This window comes from Nerophis ophidion, linkage group LG01 (genome assembly GCF_033978795.1).
Source record: "Nerophis ophidion isolate RoL-2023_Sa linkage group LG01, RoL_Noph_v1.0, whole genome shotgun sequence".
Lineage (NCBI taxonomy): Eukaryota > Metazoa > Chordata > Actinopteri > Syngnathiformes > Syngnathidae > Nerophis > Nerophis ophidion.
Window position 1 is genome coordinate 24294631 of NC_084611.1, and position 24241 is coordinate 24318871.

Consider the following 24241-nt stretch of genomic DNA (forward strand, 5'->3'; position numbering starts at 1 on the left):
TTGATCATTTGGCGATATTGCCATATTTTTGCTGAAAGGATTTAGTAGAGAACATCCACAATAAAGTTCGCAACTGTCGGTGCTAAGAGAAAAGCCCTGCCTCTACCGGAAGTCGCAGACGATGACGTCGCAAGTGTGGGGGCTCCTCACATATTCACATTGTTTTTAATGGGAGCCTCCAACAAAAAGTGCTATTCGGACCGAGAAAACGACAATTTCCCCATTAATTTGATCGAGGATGAAAGATTCGTGTTTGAGGATATTGATAGCGACGGACTAGGGAAAAAAAAAAAACGTGATTGCATTGGGACGGATTCCAATGTTTTTAAACACATTTACTAGGTTAATTCTGGGAAATCACTTATCTTTCTATTGTGTTGCTAGTGTTTTAGTGAGTTTAATAGTACCTGATAGTCGGAGGTGTGTCTCAGGGGAGTCGACGGCAGCTTCATGGACAGCACAAGCTCAGCTTTTCTCCGGTAAGAAGCGACTTTTTAACCACAATTTTCTCACCTATACCTGCTGGTTGACATTTGGTCTGGATTCATGTTCGCTTGATCCATAGTAATTTTTCACCTCCGGGAATTTTAAACAATGTGACACACAGACACCGTGTGTCTGTGTGGCTAAAGGCTAAAGCTTCCCAACTCCATCTTTCGACTGTGACTTCTCCAATATTAATTGAACAAATGGCAAAAGATTCAGCAACACAGATCTCCATAATACTGTGTAATTATGCCGTTAAAGCAGACGACTTTTAGCTGTGTGTGTGCGTAGCGCTCATACTTCCTAAAAACGTGTGACGTCTTGCGTACACGTCATCATTACACGACGTTTCCAAGACGAAACTCCCGGGAAATATAAAATTGTAATTTAGTAAACTAAAAAATGCCATATTGGCATGTGTTGCAATGTTAATATTTCATTATTGATATATAAACTATCAGACTGCGTGGTGGGTAGTAGTGGGTTTCAGTAAGCCTTAAAATAAAATAGTGAACATACAAGACAAACAAAGGCTCCTTATAGGGGTGTGGGGAAAAATCGATTCGAATACGTTGTGCGATTCAGAATCGATTCTAATTTTTAAAAAATCGATTTTTGATTTTTGATTTTTTTTTTTCAATTTTTTATGTTTTTTATCAATCCAACAAACCACCACACAGCAATAGATTAGATTAGATTAAATAGTACTTTATTTATTCCTTCAGGAAAATTAAAATGTTCAGTACAATCCCATTAAAGATCAGACAAAACATTACAGGGAGACAGAACAGGATCGCTGACGGGTCTGCCGGCTTCCAGCGCCCCTTACAAAAAAGATGAGATACAGGTAAACAGAAGATTATTTTAATAGAAGACTAAAATAAGATAAAATAAAAAAAAATAAAAATCGGTCTAAACCTGGGCCCTGGAGAGGGGGTCCAGACTGAGGCCAAGGGGGGAAAAAAACAACAACAATACCATAACAATGCAATCCAATTCCAAAACCAAACCTGACCCAGCAACACTCAGAACTGCAATAAACAGAGCAATTGAGAAGACACAAACACGACACAAAACAAACCAAAAGTAGTGAAACAAAAATGAATATTATCAACAACAGTATCAATATTAGTTATAATTTCAGCATAGCAGTGATTAAAAATCCCTCATTGACAATATCATTAGACATTTATAAAAAAAAATAATAATAACAATAGTGTCACAGTGGCTTACACTTGCATCGCATCTCATAAGCTTGACAACACACTGTGTCCAATATTTTCACAAAGATAAAATAAGTAATATTTTTGGTTTGTTTAATAGTTAAAACAAATTTACATTATTGCAATCAGTTGATAAAACATTGACCTTTACAATTATAAAAGCTTTTTTTTTTTTTTTAATCTACAACTCTGCTTGCATGTCAGCAGACTGGGGTAGATCCTGCTGAAATCCTATGTATTTAATGAATACAGAATTGTTTTGAATCGGAAAAATATAGTTTTTGAATCGAGAATCGAATCGAATCAAAAAAATCGATATATTATCGAATCGTGACCCCAAGAATCGATATTGAATCGATTCGTGGGACACCCAAAGATTCACAGCCTTAGCTCCTTATTTATTGTGCTGACGTATGCAGTAACATATTGTGTCATTTATCATTCCATTATTTTTTCAAAATTATTAAGGACAAGTGGTAGAAAATGAATTAGTAAATATTTGCTTACGTTCTCTTTTAAAAAGTACCAATGATTGTCACACACACACTCTAGTTGTGGCAAAATGATCCTCTGCATTCGACCCATCACCCTTGATCACCCTCTGGGAGGTCAGGGGAACAGTGAGCAGCAGCGGTGGCCGCGCCCGGGAATCATTTTGGTGATTTAACCCCCAATTCCAACCCTTGATGCTGGGTGGAAAGCAGGAAGGTATTTTTTTGATCCTGTTATGATCCGCTGCCCGGATCATAGTCTGTTTACGTTTTCGAGTCACTTGTGTTTTCAGCACCTCTTGAGTTTGTTTGTTTCAGTTGCCATGACAGCAGATTGCACTCACCTGCCTCTGGTTAGTGTTCGGGATGCTCACCTGTTGCCCGGGAACTAATCAGAGGGCTATTTAGTCTATCCCCTGGCCTCACTCGGTCCTGCTTCATAATTTGCTTTTTGCAACAGTCGATGACAGTTTTTGATTCCTGCTCTGTACCTGCTAGCTTCCACGCTGGGCCCTTTTACTTACTACTGTAGCTCCCACGTTAGCCCCCATCTCAAGAACTGGAAAACGTAAACAGACTTTGATCCGGGCAGCGGATCATAACAGGTCTCATTTTTATAGTCTTTCGTATGACTCGGCCGGGGTTTGAACTCACGACCTACCAATCTCAGGGCGTACACTCTAACCACAAGACAACTGAACATGTTCTATCTACACTTCTGTTCAAATGTAATTATTATTTATTATTCTGTTGTTTGGATACTTTGCATTAGTTTTGGATGATACCACAAATTTGGGTATAAATCCAATACCAAGTCGTTACAGGATCATACATTGATCATATTCAAAGTCCTCATGTGTCCAGGGACATATTTCCTGAGTTTATAAACATAATACAAATAAATAAAAAAAACGAAAGAAGATGTTTTGATGCCAAAAGATATCGACGTGATCATAGTAGTATCGACTAGATTCGCACCTGTACTTGGTATCATTACAGTGGATATTAGGTGTAGATCCAACAATGGTGTTTGTTTACATTTTGACACCGGTGAGCAACAGTGTGTAGTGAAGCATGTTTAGCTATTCCTCCTCCTGCAGGGATGATACTTGTAAGAAACTTACTTTATTTATCATTATGGAAGCTAGGATTAGTGATTTAGAAGTAGCTAAAACACTGTGGGTGGATGTTAGCCGCTAACTAACTAGCCATGTCTTAAAGAAACTCCTCCGGTGGGATTTTCAGTGTTATAACTTCACCTTTATCGTTAGTTTTTAAGCCAAAATGCATCCGTTGTCCCTTTTCTGTCTACACACTGTCTGTTTCTAAATGCTCTGTGATTGTGCACTGCCGAACATGCTCCTTTGTCCGTAAACCAGCAATGACACCGGTACTTTTTAGAGGCGGTATACTACCGAATATGATTCATTAGTATCGGGGTACTATACTAATACCGGTATACCGTACAACCCTATTTCGAACATGTATCCAATTTCAATATGATACATCACATATTTATCCTTTTTCTTTACAACATGTACTGTGGTAGCTAATGAGGGAATGTAAGACAGCAAGAGAAGCACACCTTTGTATTTTTAACAAATTTTTTATTCTATTTTTATTTGACTACATGGCCTTGCCTAGTCATGTTTTGGTGTGCTTCTATCTCCTGTCGAAAGATGAGCTCCCCCAGCTGGCCGTGCGAGGCCTCGCTCATGGCCTTGGTCTGCATGCACATCTGGAACTTGTCCGGAGGCAGGTTGTCCGCACACGTCTTCTCGTGCCACAGGTGGAAAAGGCCACGCGACGGCGAGCGGATCACCATCAGCTTGCTGTGGAGGTACTTGCGGTACAGGTGGACATCCTCCAGACCCCAGCCTTTAATGCTACGGTCGAAACCACCTGTATAAAAGGGAAATGGGGGGAAAGTAATTTGATATTTTGATAAATTGTTAATCATATTTATTTTTATATTGGTTTTATTTTTTATTCAGTCATTGGTAGAGCGAAGGATAATATTTGAATATTGTTTTTAATATTGTTGTGCAGCACTTTGGAAACATTTATGTTGTTTAAATGAGCTATACAAATAAAGTGGATTGGATTGGATTGATTGATATTATTTTAACAATCACTTTTTTCTGCTAGAAAAAAAATAAATGTCACACCCCCATCATCAAAGACACCAAAAAACATTAAGAATATTATTATAAAACTGTACATACTATATTGTATTGTACATTATTTTTATTAATTCATCATGTTTTAATTTGTGAAAAAAATACAAATAAACTATTTATGAATGTAAGATTGTATAAAATATCATTCTTGACTGCACTTAAATGTAGAATATATGTAGAATATTTTTATATTATTCATATATTATACAGTGGGGCAAAAAAATATTAAGTCAGCCACCGATTGTGCAAGTTCTCCCACATAAAATGATGACAGAGGTCTGTGATTTTCATCGTAGGTACACTTCAACTGTGAGAGACAGAATGTGGAAAAAAAAATTCAGGAATTCACATTGTAGGAATTTTAAAGAATTTATTTGTAAATTATGGTGGAAAATAAGTATTTGGTCAACCATTCAAAGCTCTCACTGATGGAAGGAGGTTTTGGCTCAAAATCTCACGATACATGGCCCCATTCATTTTTTCCTTTACACGGATCAATCGTCCTGTCCCCTTAGCAGAAAAACAGCCCCAAAGCATGATGTTTCCACCAGGGGCGTCGCCAGACAGATTTCACTGGGGCACGTGCCCCACTGTTGATCTGCAGTGCCCCAGTAAAAATTTCACCAATAAAAAAAACGCTTCAGAGTTTTAAGTCTACATAACATAGACAACAGCACACATACTACTTAGTATAATAATTGATTGCTACTGTATTCACTCCACAAAACAATGAGCACATGGCTAATTAATATGGTAATTTATTCACGTGTGGATCGAGACTTCGGTAGCGAGAGAGAGAGAGAGAGGCTGCAAATCACCATGTGAGGTAGGTAACGTTAGCCAACAACAATTTGTTAATGATATTATTTTGATTTTGATTTGACTCAAACTGTAACTCCTAGATGGATTTTGGAAAGTTATTCGCCCGCAGCAGAGAAGAAGCAGCAGGAATGAGAGATGTAAGTGAATTCCTAGCTAGTTAGGCAACATCATTGTCTTAAGTTGATGCTAATTTAGCTAACTTTATTCCTTGTATCAAGACAAACATTCATTTGCTGTACCAGCTGTCGGGGGAATTTCCAATGAACATGAAACATAATGTTGGTTATTGTCTGCTGGTTCTGCATCAATGATGATTTGGAGTTAGCATGTGTGAGTTGAGTGCTTCTCAAATGGTTTATCTTCAGGAAGAGAAACATTTTTCCATATCATCAAGTCATGAGCCAAATTTTTAAATCATTCAAGTTTATTTCACAGAAAAATAGCACAGTAGACTTGTCTTGTTAATCGGTGTGACTTTGACTAAAATAATCTTGTTTTGTCACCAGAAAAATGGCTAGAGCTAAAGCATCTGGTTTTGTTTCCAGAAAAAATAGTAACATTTCTGTATTTGTTTTCAGAAAGATGGTTGAAAATATTGGGTTTTGTTGCCCCATTTAGATAAAAAAAAAATAGATTTCCATGTCTGTCCTGAGTCCTCCTCCAACTTGTTAGTCGGTTTGCCTTTTGCTAAAATACTCACTTATAGTCACTAGGAAAATGGCTAAAAATATCTGGTTTTGTTGCCACAATTTGATTTTTTTCTCCCTAAACTTTTTTTTCCCCCTGCACACATCTGACTGCGACTCACTGAAAATGACACACAATCCACTTTTATGTCACGACCCACCAGTTGGGAACCTCTGGTCAACTGTATAACAGTTACTGTAATATTTCCATGTCTGTCCAGAGTGATTGACCACTTTGCAAAAATGAAAACGAGACGTTAGTTTACTTCTCAGAAAATGATTCCCTGAACAGACACACAACAGTTGTTCATTTATTCTACTACTGTGGCTTTATTGTTTTGTGTATATTTTATAGTCTTGTGTATCTGAAATAGGATTAGCCACATTGCCATAAATGGAAATTAAATCATATAAAAGAACCCAGAGATGTAGGGTTGCTTTATTTTTGGTTTTACTTTTGTAGATGTTAAATTTGCAGATGATTACTGCAATATATATTTCAAAAAGATTCATTGCTCTTCCTTTTTGGTTTTACCAGTAGCAGTTTAGAAGTCTGGAGTTCAAAAGTGCACAAGTAAGTCAAAAGCATTAGTTAATTTCATGTGCTTAACTCAATGTTTTTCTGCTAAGGGGACAGGACGGTTGTTCCGTGTTAAGGAAAGAATGAATGAGGCCATGTATTATCCATCCATTTTCTACCGCTTATTCCCTTTCGGGGTCGCGGGGGGCGCTGGCGCCTATCTCAGCTACAATCGGGCGGAAGGCGGGTTACACCCTGGACAAGTCGCCACCTCATCACAGGGCCAACACAGATAGACAACTTTCACACTCACATTCACACACTAGGGCCAATTTAGTGTTGCCAATCAACCTATCCCCAGGTGCATGTCTTTGGAAGTGGGAGGAAGCCGGAATACCCGGAGGGAACCCACGCATTCACGGGGAGAACATGCAAACTCCACACAGAAAGATCCCGGGCCTGGATTTGAACCCAGGACTGCAGGACCTTCGTATTGTGAGGCAGACGCACCAACCCCTCTGCCACCGTGAAGCCCCAGAAGAATGAATGAGGCCATGTATTATATCGTTTATTATTATTATTGTCTATTGTGAGAGAACTGTGATGCTGAATTTCCCCCAGGGATCAATAAAGTAAATTCTCTTCTATTCTGTTCTATATATAATAATATATTATAGTCATTTCGATAGTGCCATGTATCTTGAACCAATAAACACCACACCCCAGATAGATGCCTCCTTGTCCTCCCCCCAAAAATCAACAAGCGGTGCCACAATGAACAAGTTTATATTGTATTTTAAGAAATACATATTTGATTTTAATCATGTAATTGTTTGTGGAAACATGTTATCAAAATTACTGCGCATGCCTGGTACTCTCCACACTGTCGTAAATAAAACCCCATGTCGTTAAATGGAGATGTACAGTATTACAATTCATCAGTGTGGGATGAATGTGGGAAAGAGGTAGGATCAAATAAGCTTTGCTTCTTTGTAAAACTTTTCGGACATGATGTAAAGAAATATTGTATGAATTTGTGTGATGTATTATACTGTAAATGTGTTCATGTTCGAAAAAAAAAAAAACGAAAAAAAAAAGAAAGAAAAAAAGAATGTGTGTCATCAATGAACATGGAAAAGAAACCACTTTGGTATAACTGTCTAGTCGTCATGAGTCATTACCGATGTTGAGGAAATCCGACTTGTACTGGCACGTCATCCCAAAACCAAAGTCTCTCCAGAAGCCTGTTTCCTTTCTTATCACCTGACAAAAAAAACATTTAGAACCCTTAGGCAGGAAATTAAACAAGACAACTTTTGGTGCATTGTTTTTAATATAACTCACCGGTTGGATGTTTGTTAGATGACTGTGATTACTGTAGATGATGGATGGATTGTACTGGCTGAAAAGGACTGGGTAGTACACTTTTTTACCTGAGTGAAAACACACTTGTTACGGATTTCTTATCAGAGTTTTGTCATGGTGACTTTAGTTAAAAACTCTGCAAAAATGTGAAACATCTTATCACCTTTTTTTGCCAGCATTGGAAGCACAAACTATGATAAGGTAGGACTTCAAATGCAATTATTCACTGAGATATAAGACAACCCAGATTATATGACAATGTTTTTCAGGAACATATTTTTTAAGACAAGATTAAGTATTTTTATTGAAATGTATGTTTTCTATTTAAGTAAAAATAACAAGTACATTACAAAAAAAAACTATATGACATTGTATTTGCTTGATTGTTTAATGACTGAAAATTAGCACCTCAGTTGCTTGCTGAGTTAATTGCTAACTCGTTTTTCATTGTACACGTTCACTAGTGTGTGTGAGAGTGACAGGAAGAAAAGCTCAGATTCCATTTGTTGGTTAGGTTCAGTTTTCTACAAGGTATAAGACAACACAGCTGTCATGAAGTTTGTTTAGTTTTTGATTTCCTCACTTCCTGTTTTGAGCACCCTTAGGTTTGTGTTTTAGTTGCCATGACTGTAGATTGTTTTCACCTGCCCCTGATTAGTGGTCGGGACACTCACGTGCTCCTGGGCACTAAACGGACAGCTATTTATTCCCGCTGTTTACCACACTTAGTTTGGTTTTCGTCTGTTATGATTGGGTCGCATGTTTATGCGTGGATCGTTCTCCCAAGATGCAGACTGAAAACTCCAGAGTCAAGGTAATGGTGAAGTGAAGTGAATTATATTTATATAGCGCTTTTTCTCTGGTGACTCAAAGCGCTTCACATAGTGAAAACCAATATCCAAATTACATTTAAACCAGTGTGGGTGGCACTGGTTTAAATGTGGGTGGCACGGCAGTGACTAGGATGGCGGAAGCGGGGATCGAACCTGGAACCCTCAAGTTGCTGGCAGGGCCACTTTACCAACCGAGCTATACCGCAAGGAAATAATTTAATTGTTATAGGTCACACTCCTGCTGCCTCTCATTCTGCTGTGCGCACTGCTGAGCGCACCGCGGGCCACGCCCACGGACGTTCCCCTTCGGCTGCGGTCGCCTCTCCGCGCTGCTGTATTGAATCTGCAGTCAACAGACCTGCCCTAAATGAGAGACCTGCCTTCATAAGTCAGCGCAACCTGAGATCCCGTGCCAGAACGTAGCTTCTCGTATCCGTACAGTAAGCCAATACGTCTCCAGCATTCTCGCATGTGCAGATCCTCTCTCTGTGTTCCCTCCCCGTCGTGTTCATTGTGTCTCAGGTCGTGTCGTTCTCCAGCGTCCCGTCATTGAGATGTGTGTCTCATCCCCCTGGAAACCCCTCTGAACTTCCTCTTGTCTTTCTGGACCTCACGCCTGCCCACTGACCACAACGCCTCGCCCCCATCTTCGACCTTCCACCTGTCTTTCGACTTCTGAGTCCGCCTTGCCCCTTTTGGACTCCTGCCTCGATCTCAAAACGAACCTTCAACACCCGCGGGTAATCACTCGCATATAAACACCACACATAGCCACACTTCATATATTTGGATTACGTACACACCTCACACACATATCAAGCTGTCAATAAATACGCTCACAACTAACAATGTCACTGTTTCACTGTCGTCTCCTTCTCCGGCTGCATCGTCACATCCATCCATCCATTCATTTTCTACCGCTTGTCACCATTAGAATAATCATGTATATACAGTATATTATCACACAACTTTAGTATACTTAAAGTCAGTTGCTATTGTTATTAGCTATTGTGCTTAAGCTGTACTTTTTATATCTGTGCAAGGACAAAAACATCTTGTCTGAGGGGTGGCCTCAGCCAAAGATATTGTCTTTGTTTTAGGCCGCTAACAGCCAAGGACTTCAATAATCTCAATGCAAACAAGACGACAGCATGCAGACGAAGCAGAGACAAGGCGAAATCACAAGGCCCCAGCACATTCCGTCACGTATTGTGTGTCCTGGACCTGCTTTGCATAATATATGTGACCACTCCTTTTAGATGTGGCCTCAGTGATGTTGACTGTAGACCTCCTGAATAAATAGAGGGACGCGGGAGCTGAACCTTAGAGCGTAGGGCGAAACTCTGACTAAGTGTGCAGCTCCATGCGTTCTCCTCATGAGCTAAATTGAATTCTGTCTCTGTCATGGTTCCTTGCTTCTTGTCTGTTTAATACATGTCATCAGTGTTTGAACCTGACAGTCCCTTTCAGGGTTGCGGGGGGTGCTGGAGCCTATCTCAGCTGCATTCGTCACATTAATGTCCATAAATCATGCGGGATACAAATCAAAAGAGCACCAGCGTGCCGATAGCACAGGAAGCTAACGAAATAGCGAACAAGGGATGCTTAGCATATGAATCCAAAGGTAAATCAGTAATGTAACTTGTTGCATGGAATCAAATAAACACACCAGACTGAGTGTGGTGAACAGTGGGAATAAGTAGCTCTCTGATTAGTGCCCAGGAGCAGGTGAGCGTCCTGAACATTAATCAGAGGCAGATAAAAACAATTTTCAGTCATGGCATCTGAAACACAAAACAGGGGTGCTCAAAACAGGAAGTGAGGGAAAGAAAACTAAACAAACATAATCTGGGCAGCGGATTATGACATCTTTTTCTAGACTTTTATCAAAACTTATATTTGTGTCCGTAATGTATATTCATTTTGCCACAAAAAGGTGTATCCATCCATCCATTTTCTACCGCTTATTCCCTTTGGAGAGTAAGAGGTGTATTTTATCGTAATTTTGGTAACACTTTAGTATGGGGAACACATATTCACCATTAATTAGTTGCTTATTAACATGCTCTTAATTAGTCATTATTAGGAATTATTAATGTGTCAATAATGTATAATAATTTTGACACAAAGAAGTGTATTTTATCGTAATGGTAACACTTCAGTATGGGGAACACATATTCACCATTAATTAGTTGCTTATTAACAAGCAAATTAGTAACATTGGCTCTTAATTAGTCATTATTAAGTACTTATTAATGCCTTATTCTGCATGGCTGGTGATACAACCAGCAAGGAATTAACTAAGAGTCTTCCCTCAATAACCTCAGATTTATTTCTTATTAGTAAGCCTAATCCTAACCCTAACCTTTATATGTTCCCCTAGTGTCTAAATAACTCTAAATTAAGTCATTGTTACTTTAATAAAAAACTATTTAATGGTGAAAATGTTCCCCATACTAAAGTGTTACCGTAATTTTAAAATGCCATTAAGTCAATAAGATGCACATATGACCCACCAGGCTCTGCATTTAGGCGACAAGACGTCAGGAAGTCTGCTGTGAAGTGAACGTCGACGTCGCAGAAAAAGAGCAACACGTTCTGGCTCTGCCTCCAAGCCCTGGCGCCCACCTCTAAGCCCCGCCCACGTGAGAACTCCTCATTGAGTTGGATCAGCGTGAAGCTCCTGAAGCGCGTCTCCCTGCAGGGAGAACGTAGCTCAACCATCATGTTGCTGTGTTCTGTACATCCTGGTGTCTGCACTTTTACCTGGTGGTCTGATCCAGTGCAGCTTTCACCTGGTCAATCTGATCCCTCCCGAAGTAGACCACCGTTAGATGGACCTTGCCGTCCAGGTGGACGCACACTTCCCTGGACAAAACATCACGAGGATGTTGACAGAAACGCTGAGCACCATGACGTAACGACACTGTTTTTTTTCCAGGTTGTATACCTGAAGTTACGGATGAACTGTCGGAACGCGTCGGCCCTCTTGGAGAGCGGTACGATGAAGTTGATGAGCGTGTTCCGCGTGTCCACTCGCTCGCTCTTCACCTTCACCACGGGGCCGAAGGGCCTGAAGAGCACCAGGTTGGTGAAGTCCCGAGGGCCGTCGCCTTTGAAGGTCAACTCATACACGGTGCCCCTGTCACGCTCGGTGCGAGTCAGCCCTGTGACCACAATGCAGCACTTTTACCACCGAACCATGCGTACGTTCATTACAACCAACATCGTGGGTATATTAGAGTTTTTAGCCTTTTTTGCAACATGTTTCTAGTTCTGCTAGTCCAAGAAAAGCAATGGAGAACATAGATGGATAGATAGATGGATACAGTGGGGCAAAAAAGTATTTAGTCAGCCACCGATTGTGCAAGTTCTCCCACTTAAAATGATGACAGAGGTCTGTAATTTTCATCATAGGTACACTTCAACTGTGAGAGACAAAATATGAAAATTAAATCAGGGAATTCACGTTGTAGGAATTTTAAATAATTTATTTGTAAATTATGGTGGAAAATACGTATTTGGTCAACCATTCAAAGCTCTCACTGACGGAAGGAGGTTTTGGCTCAAAATCTCACGATACATGGCCCCATTCATTCTTTCCTTAACACGGATCAATCGTCCTGTCCCCTTAGCAGAAAAACAGCCCCAAAGCATGATGTTTCCACCCCCATGGTTCACAGTAGGAGTGGTGTTCTTGGGATGCAACTCACTATTCTTCTTCCTCCAAACACGACGAGTTGAGTTTATACCAAAATGGATACATGGATCTTACAGCAGAGGATTGGGAGAATATCATCTGGTCAGATGAAACCAAAATATAACTTTTTGGTATAAACTCAACTCCTCGTGCTTGGAGGAAGAAGAATACTGAGTTGCATCCCAAGAACACCACACCTACTGTGAAGCATGGGGGTGGAAACATCATTCTTTGGGGCTGTTTTTCTGCTAAGGGGACAGGACGATTGATCCGTGTTAAGGAAAGAATGAATGGGGCCATGTATCGTGAGATTTTGAGCCAAAACCTTCTTCCATCAGTGAGAGCTTTGAATGGTTCACCAAATACTTATTTTCCACCACAATTTACAAATAAATTCTTTAAAATTCCTTTAATGTGAATTCCTGGATTTTTTTTCAATATTCTGTCTCTCACAGTTGAAGTGTACCTATGATGAAAATTACAGACCTCTGTCATCATTTTAAGAGGGAGACCTTGCACAATCGGTGGCTGACTAAATATTTTTTTTTCCCACTGTAGATAGATAGATAGATAGATAGATAGATAGATGGATAGATAGATAGATAGATAGATAGATGGATAGATAGATAGATAGATAGATAGATAGATAGATAGATAGATAGATAGATAGATAGATAGATAGATAGATAGATAGATAGATAGATAGATAGATAGATAAATAGTACTTTATTGATTCCTTCAGGAGAGTTTCGTCAGGAAAACTAAAAATAATGTGTGGTGTGAAACATTTAGGGAGTATCTACAGCGTTGTGGACACTGCCATCCCCCTTCTTCCTCCTTCGATAAGGTAAAGTGGATTTTATTTAATCATAGTTTTCTTAATCATTGTACCTAGTTGTTAAATTTAAGGAGTTTTGTGATTTAACACTGTGAGTGCAGGGCAGCTGCAAATGAAGACATATCAGCGCTTTTTATTCTCTTCAAAGTGTAGAAATTTTTACCAAAATACACTATATTGCCAAAAGTACTTGGCCACCCATCCAAATGATCAGCATCAGGTGTCCTAATCACTTGGCCCGGTGTATAAAATCAAGCACTTAAGCATTTAGGCTGTGAAGTGAAGTGGATTATATTTATATAGCACTTTTCTCTAGTGTCTCAAAGCGCTTTTACATAGTAAAACCCAATATCTAAGTTACATTTAAACCAATGTGGGTGGCACTGGTGGAAGGTGGGTAAAGTGTCTTGCCCAAGGACACAACTGTAGTGACTAGGATGGCATATTTCCAAGATGGCGGCGCCCGGACGGGCTGCGTCCTCGCGGAGCTCCTGCTAAAGATGAAACATTTGGCAGAAATACCGGACAATTCCACAGACTTTATGGCTGGCTCACATCGTGGTCACCCCGTGATCACGTACGACCGCCAGAAACTTCTGGATGTGGACATATCGGGCCGTTTTGGACTGATAGACGCGTGCGTGCTAAACATGCTAACTAGCATGGGAATACTTCGGCGGCTACATTCAGCGGCCTGTGAAGCAGGGGAGTCTAGTAGCAGCGGGGGCCGTCTACGGAGCAGACGCCAGCGGTGTGATCGGAAACGCGGATGTCGAGCGGGGCTAAAAACAAAGCAGAAGGCTAATCCCCACAGAACACCACTTCCCTCCATCCTGCAGCCAGATTTAAATGGAAAATGCGAGACGACTGGTCTGGGTAAGGAGTCAGTTAAATTAGAACACGTTTTTTCTGCTTTGAGTGTTTCAGAGTTGGACATGTGTGTTACTGAGGTGGCTAACTATGATGCGTGCAGTTTATCAAAGCAACAAACAAACAATCGAAAATGCCCGTTACTGAGGTGGCTAACTATGATGCGTGCAGTTTATCAAAGCAACAAACAAACAATCGGAAAATCCCCGTTACTGAGGTGGCTAAGCATGATGCGTGCAGTTTATCAAAGCAACAAACAAACAATCGGAAAATTCCTGTCGTATCAATTCCTAGATATGGTCGTAACTATACTAAATGCACTGGGCATAATAAACACAACATTATTAATATTGCTACTACGGATAATTTGATCAAAAACTCCCTAAAACAGCCCACTACCTATAATATAGGTTTTTTAAACATAAGATCATTGTCTCCCAAAACGTTGTTAGTTAATGATATCATCAGAGACAACAATCTTAACGTCATCGGTCTCAGCGAAACCTGGCTTAAACCAAACGACTTTTTTGCGCTAAATGAGGCATGTCCTCCTAACTTTACACATGCGCATATTGCCCGTCCGCTTAAAAGGAGTGGGGGGGTCGCACTAATATACAACGAAAACTTTAACCTTAGTCCTAACATAAATAATAAATATAAATCGTTTGAGGTGCTTACTATGAAGTCTGTCACACCGCTGCCTCTACACCTGGCTGTTATCTACCGCCCCCCAGGGCCCTATTCGGACTTTATCAATGAATTCTCAGAGTTCGTTGCTGATCTAGTGACACACGCCGATAATATAATCATAATGGGGGACTTTAATATCCATATGAATACCCCATCGGACCCACCGTGCGTAGCGCTCCAGACTGTAATTGATAGCTGTGGTCTCACACAAATAATAAATGAACCCACGCATCGCAACGGTAATACGATAGACCTAGTGCTTGTCAGGGGTATCACCGTCTCCAAAGTTACGATACTCCCGTATACTAAAGTATTGTCCGATCATTACCTTATAAAATTTGAGGTTCAGACGCATGTTCGTCAAACTAATAATAATATTAACTGCTATAGCAGCCGCAACATTAATACAGCCACAACGACAACTCTTGCTGACCTACTGCCCTCGATTATGGCACCATTCCCAAAGTATGTGGGCTCTATTGATAACCTCACTAACAACTTTAACGACACCCTGCGCGAAACCATTGATAACATAGCACCGCTAAAGTTAAAAAAGGCTCCAAAAAAGCGCACCCCGTGGTTTACAGAAGAAACTAGAGCTCAGAAATTATTATGTAGAAAGCTGGAACGCAAATGGCGCACGGCTAAACTTGAGGTGCACCATCAAGCATGGAGTGATGGTTTAATAACTTCAAAACGCATACTTACCTTAGCTAGAGCTAAATGTTACTCAAATCTCATCCACCGTAATAAAAACGATCCTAAATTTTTGTTTAGTACGGTAGCATCGCTAACCCAACAAGGGACCCCTTCCAGTAGCTCAACCCACTCAGCTGATGACTTTATGCAATTCTTTAGTAAGAAAATTGAAGTCATTAGAAAGGAGATTAAAGACAATGCGTCCCAGCTACAACGGGGTTCTATTAACACTGATACGATGGTATATACGGCGGATACTGCCCTCCAAAATAGTTTCTCTCGTTTTGAGGAAATAACATTAGAGGAATTGTTACAACGTGTAAATGGAATAAAACAGACAACATGCTTACTTGACCCTCTTCCTGGGAAACTGATCAAGGAGCTCTTTGTATTATTAGGTCCATCAGTGCTAAATATTATAAACTTATCACTCTCCTCGGGCACTGTTCCCCTAGCATTCAAAAAAGCGGTTATTCATCCTCTTCTTAAAAGACCTAACCTCGATCCTGACCTCATGGTAAACTACCGACCGGTGTCTCACCTTCCCTTTATTTCAAAAATCCTTGAAAAAATTGTTGCGGAGCAGTTAAATGAACACTTAGCGTCTAACAATCTATGTGAAACCTTTCAATCCGGTTTCAGAGCAAATCACTCCACGGAGACAGCCCTCGCAAAAATGACTAATGATCTATTGCTAACGATGGATTCTGATGCGTCATCTATGTTGCTGCTCCTCGATCTTAGCGCTGCTTTCGATACCGTCGATCATAATATTTTATTAGAACGTATCAAAACACGAATTGGTATGTCAGACTTAGCCCTGTCTTGGTTTAACTCTTATCTTACTGATAGGATGCAGTGTGTCTCCCATAACAATGTGACCTCAGACTACGTTAAGGTAACGTGTGGAGTTCCCCAGGGTTCGGTCCTTGGCCCTGCACTCTTCAGCATATACATGCTGCCGCTAGGTGACATTATACGCAAATACGGTGTTAGCTTTCACTGTTATGCTGATGACACCCAACTCTACATGCCCCTAAAGCTGACCAACACGCCGGATTGTAGTCAGCTGGAGGCGTGTCTTAATGAAATTAAACAATGGATGTCCGCTAACTTTTTGCAACTTAATGCCAAAAAAACGGAAATGCTGATTATCGGTCCTGCTAGACACCGAACTCTATTTAATAATACAACTCTAACATTTGACAACCAAACAATTAAACAAGGCGACACGGTAAAGAATCTGGGTATTATCTTCGACCCAACTCTCTCCTTTGAGGCACACATTAAAAGCGTTACTAAAACGGCCTTCTTTCATCTCCGTAATATCGCTAAAATTCGCTCCATTCTGTCCACTAAAGACGCTGAGATCATTATCCATGCGTTTGTTACGTCTCGCCTCGACTACTGTAACGTATTATTTTCGGGTCTCCCCATGTCTAGCATTAAAAGATTACAGTTGGTACAAAATGCGGCTGCTAGACTTTTGACAAGAACAAGAAAGTTTGATCACATTACGCCTGTACTGGCTCACCTGCACTGGCTTCCTGTGCACTTAAGATGTGACTTTAAGGTTTTACTACTTACGTATAAAATACTACACGGTCTAGCTCCATCCTATCTTGCCGATTGTATTGTACCATATGTCCCGGCAAGAAATCTGCCTTCAAAGGACTCCGGCTTGTTAGTGATTCCCAAAGCCCAAAAAAAGTCTGCGGGCTATAGAGCGTTTTCCGTTCGGGCTCCAGTACTCTGGAATGCCCTCCCGGTAATAGTTCGAGATGCCACCTCAGTAGAAGCATTTAAGTCTCACCTTAAAACTCATTTGTATACTCTAGCCTTTAAATAGACTCCCTTTTTAGACCAGTTGATCTGCTGTTTCTTTTCTTTTTCTTCTATGTCCCACTCTACCCTGTGGAGGGGGTCCGGTCCGATCCGGTGGCCATGTACTGCTTGCCTGTGTATCGGCTGGGGACATCTCTGCGCTGCTGATCCGCCTCCGCTTGGGATGGTTTCCTGCTGGCTCCGCTGTGAACGGGACTCTCGCTGCTGTGTTGGATCCGCTTTGGACTGGACTCTCGCGACTGTGTTGGATCCATTATGGATTGAACTTTCACAGTATCATGTTAGACCCGCTCGACATCCATTGCTTTCCTCCTCTCTAAGGTTCTCATAGTCATCATTGTCACCGACGTCCCACTGGGTCATTATTGTCACCGATGTCCCACTGGGTGTTAGTTTTCCTTGCCCTTATGTGGGCCTACCGAGGATGTCGTGGTGCTTTGTGCAGCCCTTTGAGACACTAGTGATTTAGGGCTATATAAGTAAACATTGATTGATTGATAAGGGGGGATCGAACCTAGAACCCGCAATTTGCTGGCACGGCCACTCCACCAACCGAGCTATACCAGCTGGTGGAGTGGCCAACCACAATCATATATAGAGACACTTTTTAGTTATGTTCCCATAAATAAGGCAGAACGCAGAGACCATAAGAAATGGAAAGTTAAGACATTTAGCCTAATTGGATAACACCCAGAAGTGTATCCGTGCAGGAGAAAAACATTTGTGAAAGAATGGGCTGCTCTCAGGAGCTCAGTGATTTCCAGCGTGGAACTGTCATGGGATGCCACCTGTGCAACAAATCCAGTCATGAAATTACCTCGCTCCTAAATATTCCAAAGTCAACTGTCGGCTTTGTTATTAAAAAATGGATAAGTTTGGGAACAACAGCAACTCAGCCACAAAGTGGTTGGCCGCGTAAACTGACAGAGGGGTCAGCATATGCTGAAGTGCATAGTGCAAAGACTATCTGCACAGTCAGTTGCTACAGAACTCCAAACTTCATGTGACTTTCCAATTAGCCCACGTACAGTACGCAGAAAGCTTCATGGAATAGCAGCAGCATCTAAGCCATACATTATTACCAAGTCCAATGCAAAAGATTGGATGCATTGGTGTAAAGCACGTCACTACTGGACTGTAGAGCAGTGGAGATGCGTTCTCTGGAGTGATGAATCCAAACTTTTTCATCTGACAATCTGCTGGACGAGTCTGGGTTTGGAGGTTGCCAGGGGAACGGTACATTTCGGACTGCATTGTGCCGAGTGTGAAATTTGGTGGAGGAGGAATTATGGTGTGGGGTTGGTTTTTCAGGAGTTGGACTTGGCCCCTTAGTTCCAGTGAATTGACCTTTGAATGATCCAGGATACCAAAACACTTTGGATAATTCCATGCTCCCAACCTTGTGGGAACACTTTGGAGCATGCCCCTACATCTTCCAACATGACTGTGCACAAAGCAAGGTCCATGAACACATGGATGACAGAGTCTGGTGTTGATGGACTTGACTGGCCTGCACAGAGTCCTGACCTGAACCCGAGAGAACACCTTTGGGATGAATTAGAAAGGAGACTGAGAGCCATGCTTTCTTGACCAACATCAGTGTGTGACCTCACCAATGCACTTTTGGAAGAATGGTGGAAAATTCCCTATAAACACGCTCTGCAACCTTGTGAACAGCCTCCCCAGAAGAGTTGAAGCTGTGATAGCTGCAAAAGGTGGACCGACATTATATTGAACCCTATGGGTTAGGAATGGGATGGCACTTCAAGGGATATTGGACTCAATATGGGTCAGGTGACAAAGGTAAAATGTAAGAGTGGTAAACTGTCAAGACCTTTTTTTTTCCAGTATTAACAATGAAGTGAAGTATATTCATATAGCGCTTTTTCTCTCGTGACTCAAAGCGCTTTACATAGTGAAACCCAATATCTAATTATTCTAACTTTTTTTTTTTTAAACCAGTGTGGGTGGTACTGGGAGCAGGTGGGTAAAGTGTCTTTGCCCAAGGACACAACGGCAGTGACTAGGATGGCGGAAGCGGGAATCGAACCCGCAACCCTCAAGTTGCTGACACGGCCGCTCTACCAACCAAGCTATAACCCGAGTGATTTTAAATGATGCAAAACACAATAAAAATATTTTAGATCAGTAAACGCTCACCCTCAATAAAGTCGGAAGGGGAGAATGTGTACTTCCTCCTGCTGCTGTCCACATGTTGCTGAGGCCCATTGAGGACATGTAGCGCCGTCTCCACCGCTCCTATCAGCTCATCCCTGCGATCCTTCCTCACAGGTCTCTCTTCAGGGTGTCTGGTCAGGCCTGTTTCCAGCTGAAACACCCTGCGTGAAAACACACGTCACACAGTCAGCCTTCCAGCCACCTGCTCAGTGGCCTTGTGGTTAGAGTGTCCGTCCTGAGTTCGGTAGGTTGTGAGTTCAAACCCCAGCCGAGTCATACCAAAGACTATAAAAATGGGACCCGTTACCTCCCTGCTTGGCACTCAGCATCAATGGTTGGAATTGGGGGTTAAATCACCAAAATGATTCCCGGGCGCAGCCACTGCTGCTGCTCACTGCTCCCCTCCCCACCCAGGAGTGAACAAGGGGATGGGTTAAAAGCAGAGGACACATTTCACCACACCTGGTGTGTGTGACTATCATTGGTACTTTAACTTTAACCATTGAATGTGGTAGTGTGTTTTTTTAAGTCCCTTAATTTATGAAAAAAATTGGATTAGATTGTTGACTCTCATTTTACAACAGATATTCCCTCAGATATGTTGGGAGTTTGTTATGCAGAAATGCCCCCTAAATGCTCATCACTGTCATCTATAATTTTCTAGCATGTACATCAGTGGTCTCAAACTCGTGCCCATTTGCATATTTTGTGACCCTCTTCTTTACTTAACCGCTTGTTGTAATAAAATGCTAATAGTCTCTCTTGGGTCCTACTAGAAAAAACACTAACTACTGTTACTATTTAAAAGGCTGTGTGTGATTGCTAATTTAATATCCATGCTTAATAAAAGGTTAGTGTGACGTTTGCTGGGCACGGTGATGCGGATGCGTTCTCTCCAGATGCAGTTCGGGCTCGGGCACAGCGTAAGGTAAGAAATAATTATTTATTCAAACTAAGGAACATACTATAAACAGAAAACTTGTACTAGGCACAAAAAGGCAAAGCAAAGAGCTAGCATGGGAGCTAGGAAAACACAGAAGCATAGCGCGGAAGCTAGCAAGAACAAAACAGGTTTACCAGAGTCGGAATGAGCGTCGTCACTTGGTGCATGGAACAAAACTAGGAGGCAAGACTGAATGAACAGAAAAGGCAGGCTTAAATAAAGACAGTAATCAGGAGGCAGGTGCGCGTCAAAAACAAGTGAATCTAATGAGTAACTATGGAAACAGAACAAACCAGGAACTAAGGAAGTCAAACACTGACAGAATATAATACAAAAACGAATCAAAACCAGAACATTATATGATCCGAGCATCGGATCATAACAGTTAGTTTACAAAGTATTTCAATGTCGCTTATACATTCCACCCATCCATGTTCTACCACTTGTCCCATTCGGGGTTGCAGTGGGGGCTTTTGATGATGCTTATTGTATATCCATGCATACTGTAATAGGTTGAACATCAGTTGAAATGTCGCAAGTGAAAAAATTTAGGCTAAACTTTAAGACAGACTGTGATTCATTTTGCAAAACAAGCTCAAGAGGTGAACAAAGTGGGTTAAGCAAAACCAGCATAGTGGTGGTAGTATTATGCTCTGGGCCTGTTTTGTTGCCAATAGAAATGGTGCTTTAAATGGGACAATGAAGTGAAGTGAATTATATTTATATAGCGCTTTTCTCAAGTGACTCAAAGCGCTTTACATAGTGAAACCCAATATCTAAGTTACATTTAAACCAGTGTGGGTGGCACTGGGAGCAGGTGGGTAAAGTGTCTTGCCCAAGGACACAACAGCAGTGACTAGGATGGCGGAAGCGGGAATCGAACCTGCAACCCTCAAGTTGCTGGCACGGCCACTCTACCAACTGAGCTATACCGAAAAAGGAGGATTAGCTCCAAATTTTTCAGGACAACCTGGGTCTTGGGTGCAGTTGGGTGTTCCAACAGGAAAATGACCCCAAACACAAGTCAAAAGTAATAAAGGAATGGCTAAATCAGGCTACAATGAAGGTTTTAAAATGGCCTTCCCAAAGTCCTGACTTACAGTGGGGCAAAAAAGTATTTAGTCAGCCACCGATTGTGCAAGTTCTCCCACTTAAAATGATGACAGAGGTCTATAATTTTCATCATAGGTACACTTCAACTGTGAGAGACAGAATGTGAAAAAAACATCCAGGAATTCACATTGTAGGAATTTTAAAGACTTTATTTGTAAATTATGGTGGAAAATAAGTATTTGGTCACTTCAAACAAGGAAGATCTCTGGCTCTCACAGACCTGTAACTACTTATTTAAGAAGCTCTTCTGTCCTCCACTCGTTACCTGTATTAATGGCACTTGTTTGAACTCGTTATCTGTATAAAAGACACTTGTCCACAGCCTCAAACAGTCAGACTCCAAACTCCACTATGGCCATGACCAAAGAGCTGTCGAAAGACACCAGGAAAAGAATTATGGACCTGCGCCAGACTGGGAAGAGTCAATCTACAATAGGCAAGCAGCTTGGTGTGAAAAAAATCAACTGTGGGAGCAATTATCAGAAAATGGAAGACATACAAGATCACTGATAATCTCCCTCGATCTGGGGCTCCACGCAAAATCTCATCCCGTGGGGTCAAAATTATCATGAGAACGGTGAGCAAAAATCCCTGTACCACAAGGGGGACCTGGTGAATGACCTGCAGAGAGCTGGGACCAAAGTAACAAAGGTTACCATCAGTAACATATTACGCCGACAGGGAATCAAATCCTGCAGTGCCATACGTGTCCCCCTGCTTAAGCCAGTGCATGTCCAGGCCCGTCGGAAGTTTGCCAGAGAGCACATGGATGATACAGCAGAGGATTGGGAAAATGTCATGTGGTCAGATGAAACCACAATAGAACTTTTTGGTATAACTCAACTCGTCGTGTTTGGAGGAAGAAGTATACTGAGTTGCATCCCAAGAACACCAAACCTACTGTGAAGCATGGGGGTGGAAACAGCATGCTTTGGGGCTGTGTTTCTGCTAAAGGGACAGGACGATTGATCCGTGTTAAGGAAAATATGAATGGGGCCATGTATCGTGAGATTTTGAGCCAAAACCTCCTTCCATCAGTGAGAGCTTTGAATGGTTGACCAAATACTTATTTTCCACCATAATTTACGAATAAATTCTTTTAAATTCCTACAATGTGAATTCCGGGATTTGTTTTTCACATTCTGTCTCTCACAGTTGAAGTGTACCTATGATGAATATTACAGACCTCTGTCATCATTTTAAGTGGGAGAACTTGCACAATCGGTGGCTGACTAAATACTTTTTTTGCCCCACTGTAAACGTGTGGACAATGCTAAAGAAAAAAGTCCATGTCAGAAAACCAACAAATTTAGCTGGACTGCCCCAATTTTTGACAAGAGGAGTGGTCAAACATTCAACCAGAATCTTGTGGATAGCCACCAAAAGGTCCTTATTGCAGTAAAACTTGCCAATGGACATGTAACCCAATATTAAAATTACTGTATGGTAAATGGGACAATATTCACACACTAGAGCCAATTTAGTGTTGCCAATCAACCTATCCCCCGGTGCATGTTTTTGGCGGTGGGAGGAAGTCGGAGTACGCGGAGGCAACCCACGCAGTCATGGGGAGAACATGCAAACTCCACACAGAAAGATCCCGAGCCCGGGATTGAACCCAGGACTACTCGGGACCTTCGTATTGTGAGGCACATGCACTAACGCCTGTGTCACCCTGTTGCCTAAATTTTTACCTCGGCCGGGTTTCGAACCAAAGACCTTTAGATTTGGAAGGCAAGTACTAATGACGCCTGGCAAGGAAACCACCCATTTTGAAATAATTCCATTACAATCGATATACCAAATAAAATATTGTGATATATATTCTGATCACAGGAAGCTGCAATACAGTGGTGGGCCGTGCCTTTCTCACCTAGGCCTTCAGTGATGTCCTACTGAGTCCGACTTCACCTCTCAAAATACCATAATTTACGTCACCACATGGACACGGCTGGAGATTATATACTGAAACAGACTTGCACACCAGTGTTCATTGAAGCCCCTCAAAATTGTACAAAACTAGGGCTGTGAATCTTTGGGTGTCCCACGATTCGATTCAATATCGATTCTTGGGGTCACGATTCGATATTATATCGATTTTTTCGATTTGATTCGATTTGATTCTCGATTCAAAAAGGTAGTTTTCCGATTCAAAACGATTTTGTATTCATTCAATACATAGGATTTCAGTAGGATCTACCCCAGTCTGCTGACATGCTAGCAGAGTGGTAGACTTTTTTTCAAAAAAAGTTTTTATAATTGTAAAGGACCGTGTTTTATCAACTTATTGCAATAATGTAAAGTGGTTTTAACTATTAAACGAACCAAAAATATGACTTATTTTATCTTTGTGAAAACATTGGACACAGTGTGTTGTCATGCTTATGAGATGCGATGCAAGTGTAAGTCACTATGACACTATTGTTCTTTTATTTTTATTTTTATAAATGTCTAATGGTAATGTCAATGAGGGATTTTTAATCACTGCTATGCTGAAATTATAACTAATATTGATACTGTTGTTGATAATATTCATTTTTGTTTCGTTACTTTCGGTTTGTTCTGTGTTGTATTTGTCTCATCTCGATTGCTCTGTTTATTGCAGTTCTGAGTGTTGCTGTGTCAGGTTTGGTTTTGGAATTGGATTGCATTGTTATGGTATTGCTGTATAGTGGTTTGTTGGATTGATTTTAAAAAAAATAAAAAAATAAAAAAAAAATGTTAAAAAAAAAATCGATTTAAAAAAAAGAAAAGAAAAT

General features: G+C 41.1%; 1 protein-coding gene across 1 annotated transcript in view; it reads right to left on the reverse strand.

The window, feature by feature from the left end:
• Positions 1-3798: 3798 nt before the first annotated feature.
• LOC133552030 (chondroitin sulfate N-acetylgalactosaminyltransferase 1-like) overlaps positions 3799-24241 on the reverse strand; it is a 30647-nt gene continuing 10204 nt past the window's right edge. Inside the window, exons 4-10 of the mRNA XM_061899305.1 lie at positions 19409-19587; positions 11557-11773; positions 11373-11474; positions 11123-11304; positions 7753-7841; positions 7590-7671; positions 3799-4102 (exon numbers count right to left, since the gene is read on the reverse strand). Of these exons, the coding sequence (XP_061755289.1) occupies positions 3819-4102; positions 7590-7671; positions 7753-7841; positions 11123-11304; positions 11373-11474; positions 11557-11773; positions 19409-19587 (1135 nt within the window). The 3' untranslated portion in view covers positions 3799-3818. The remainder of the gene's footprint in view (positions 4103-7589; positions 7672-7752; positions 7842-11122; positions 11305-11372; positions 11475-11556; positions 11774-19408; positions 19588-24241) is intronic.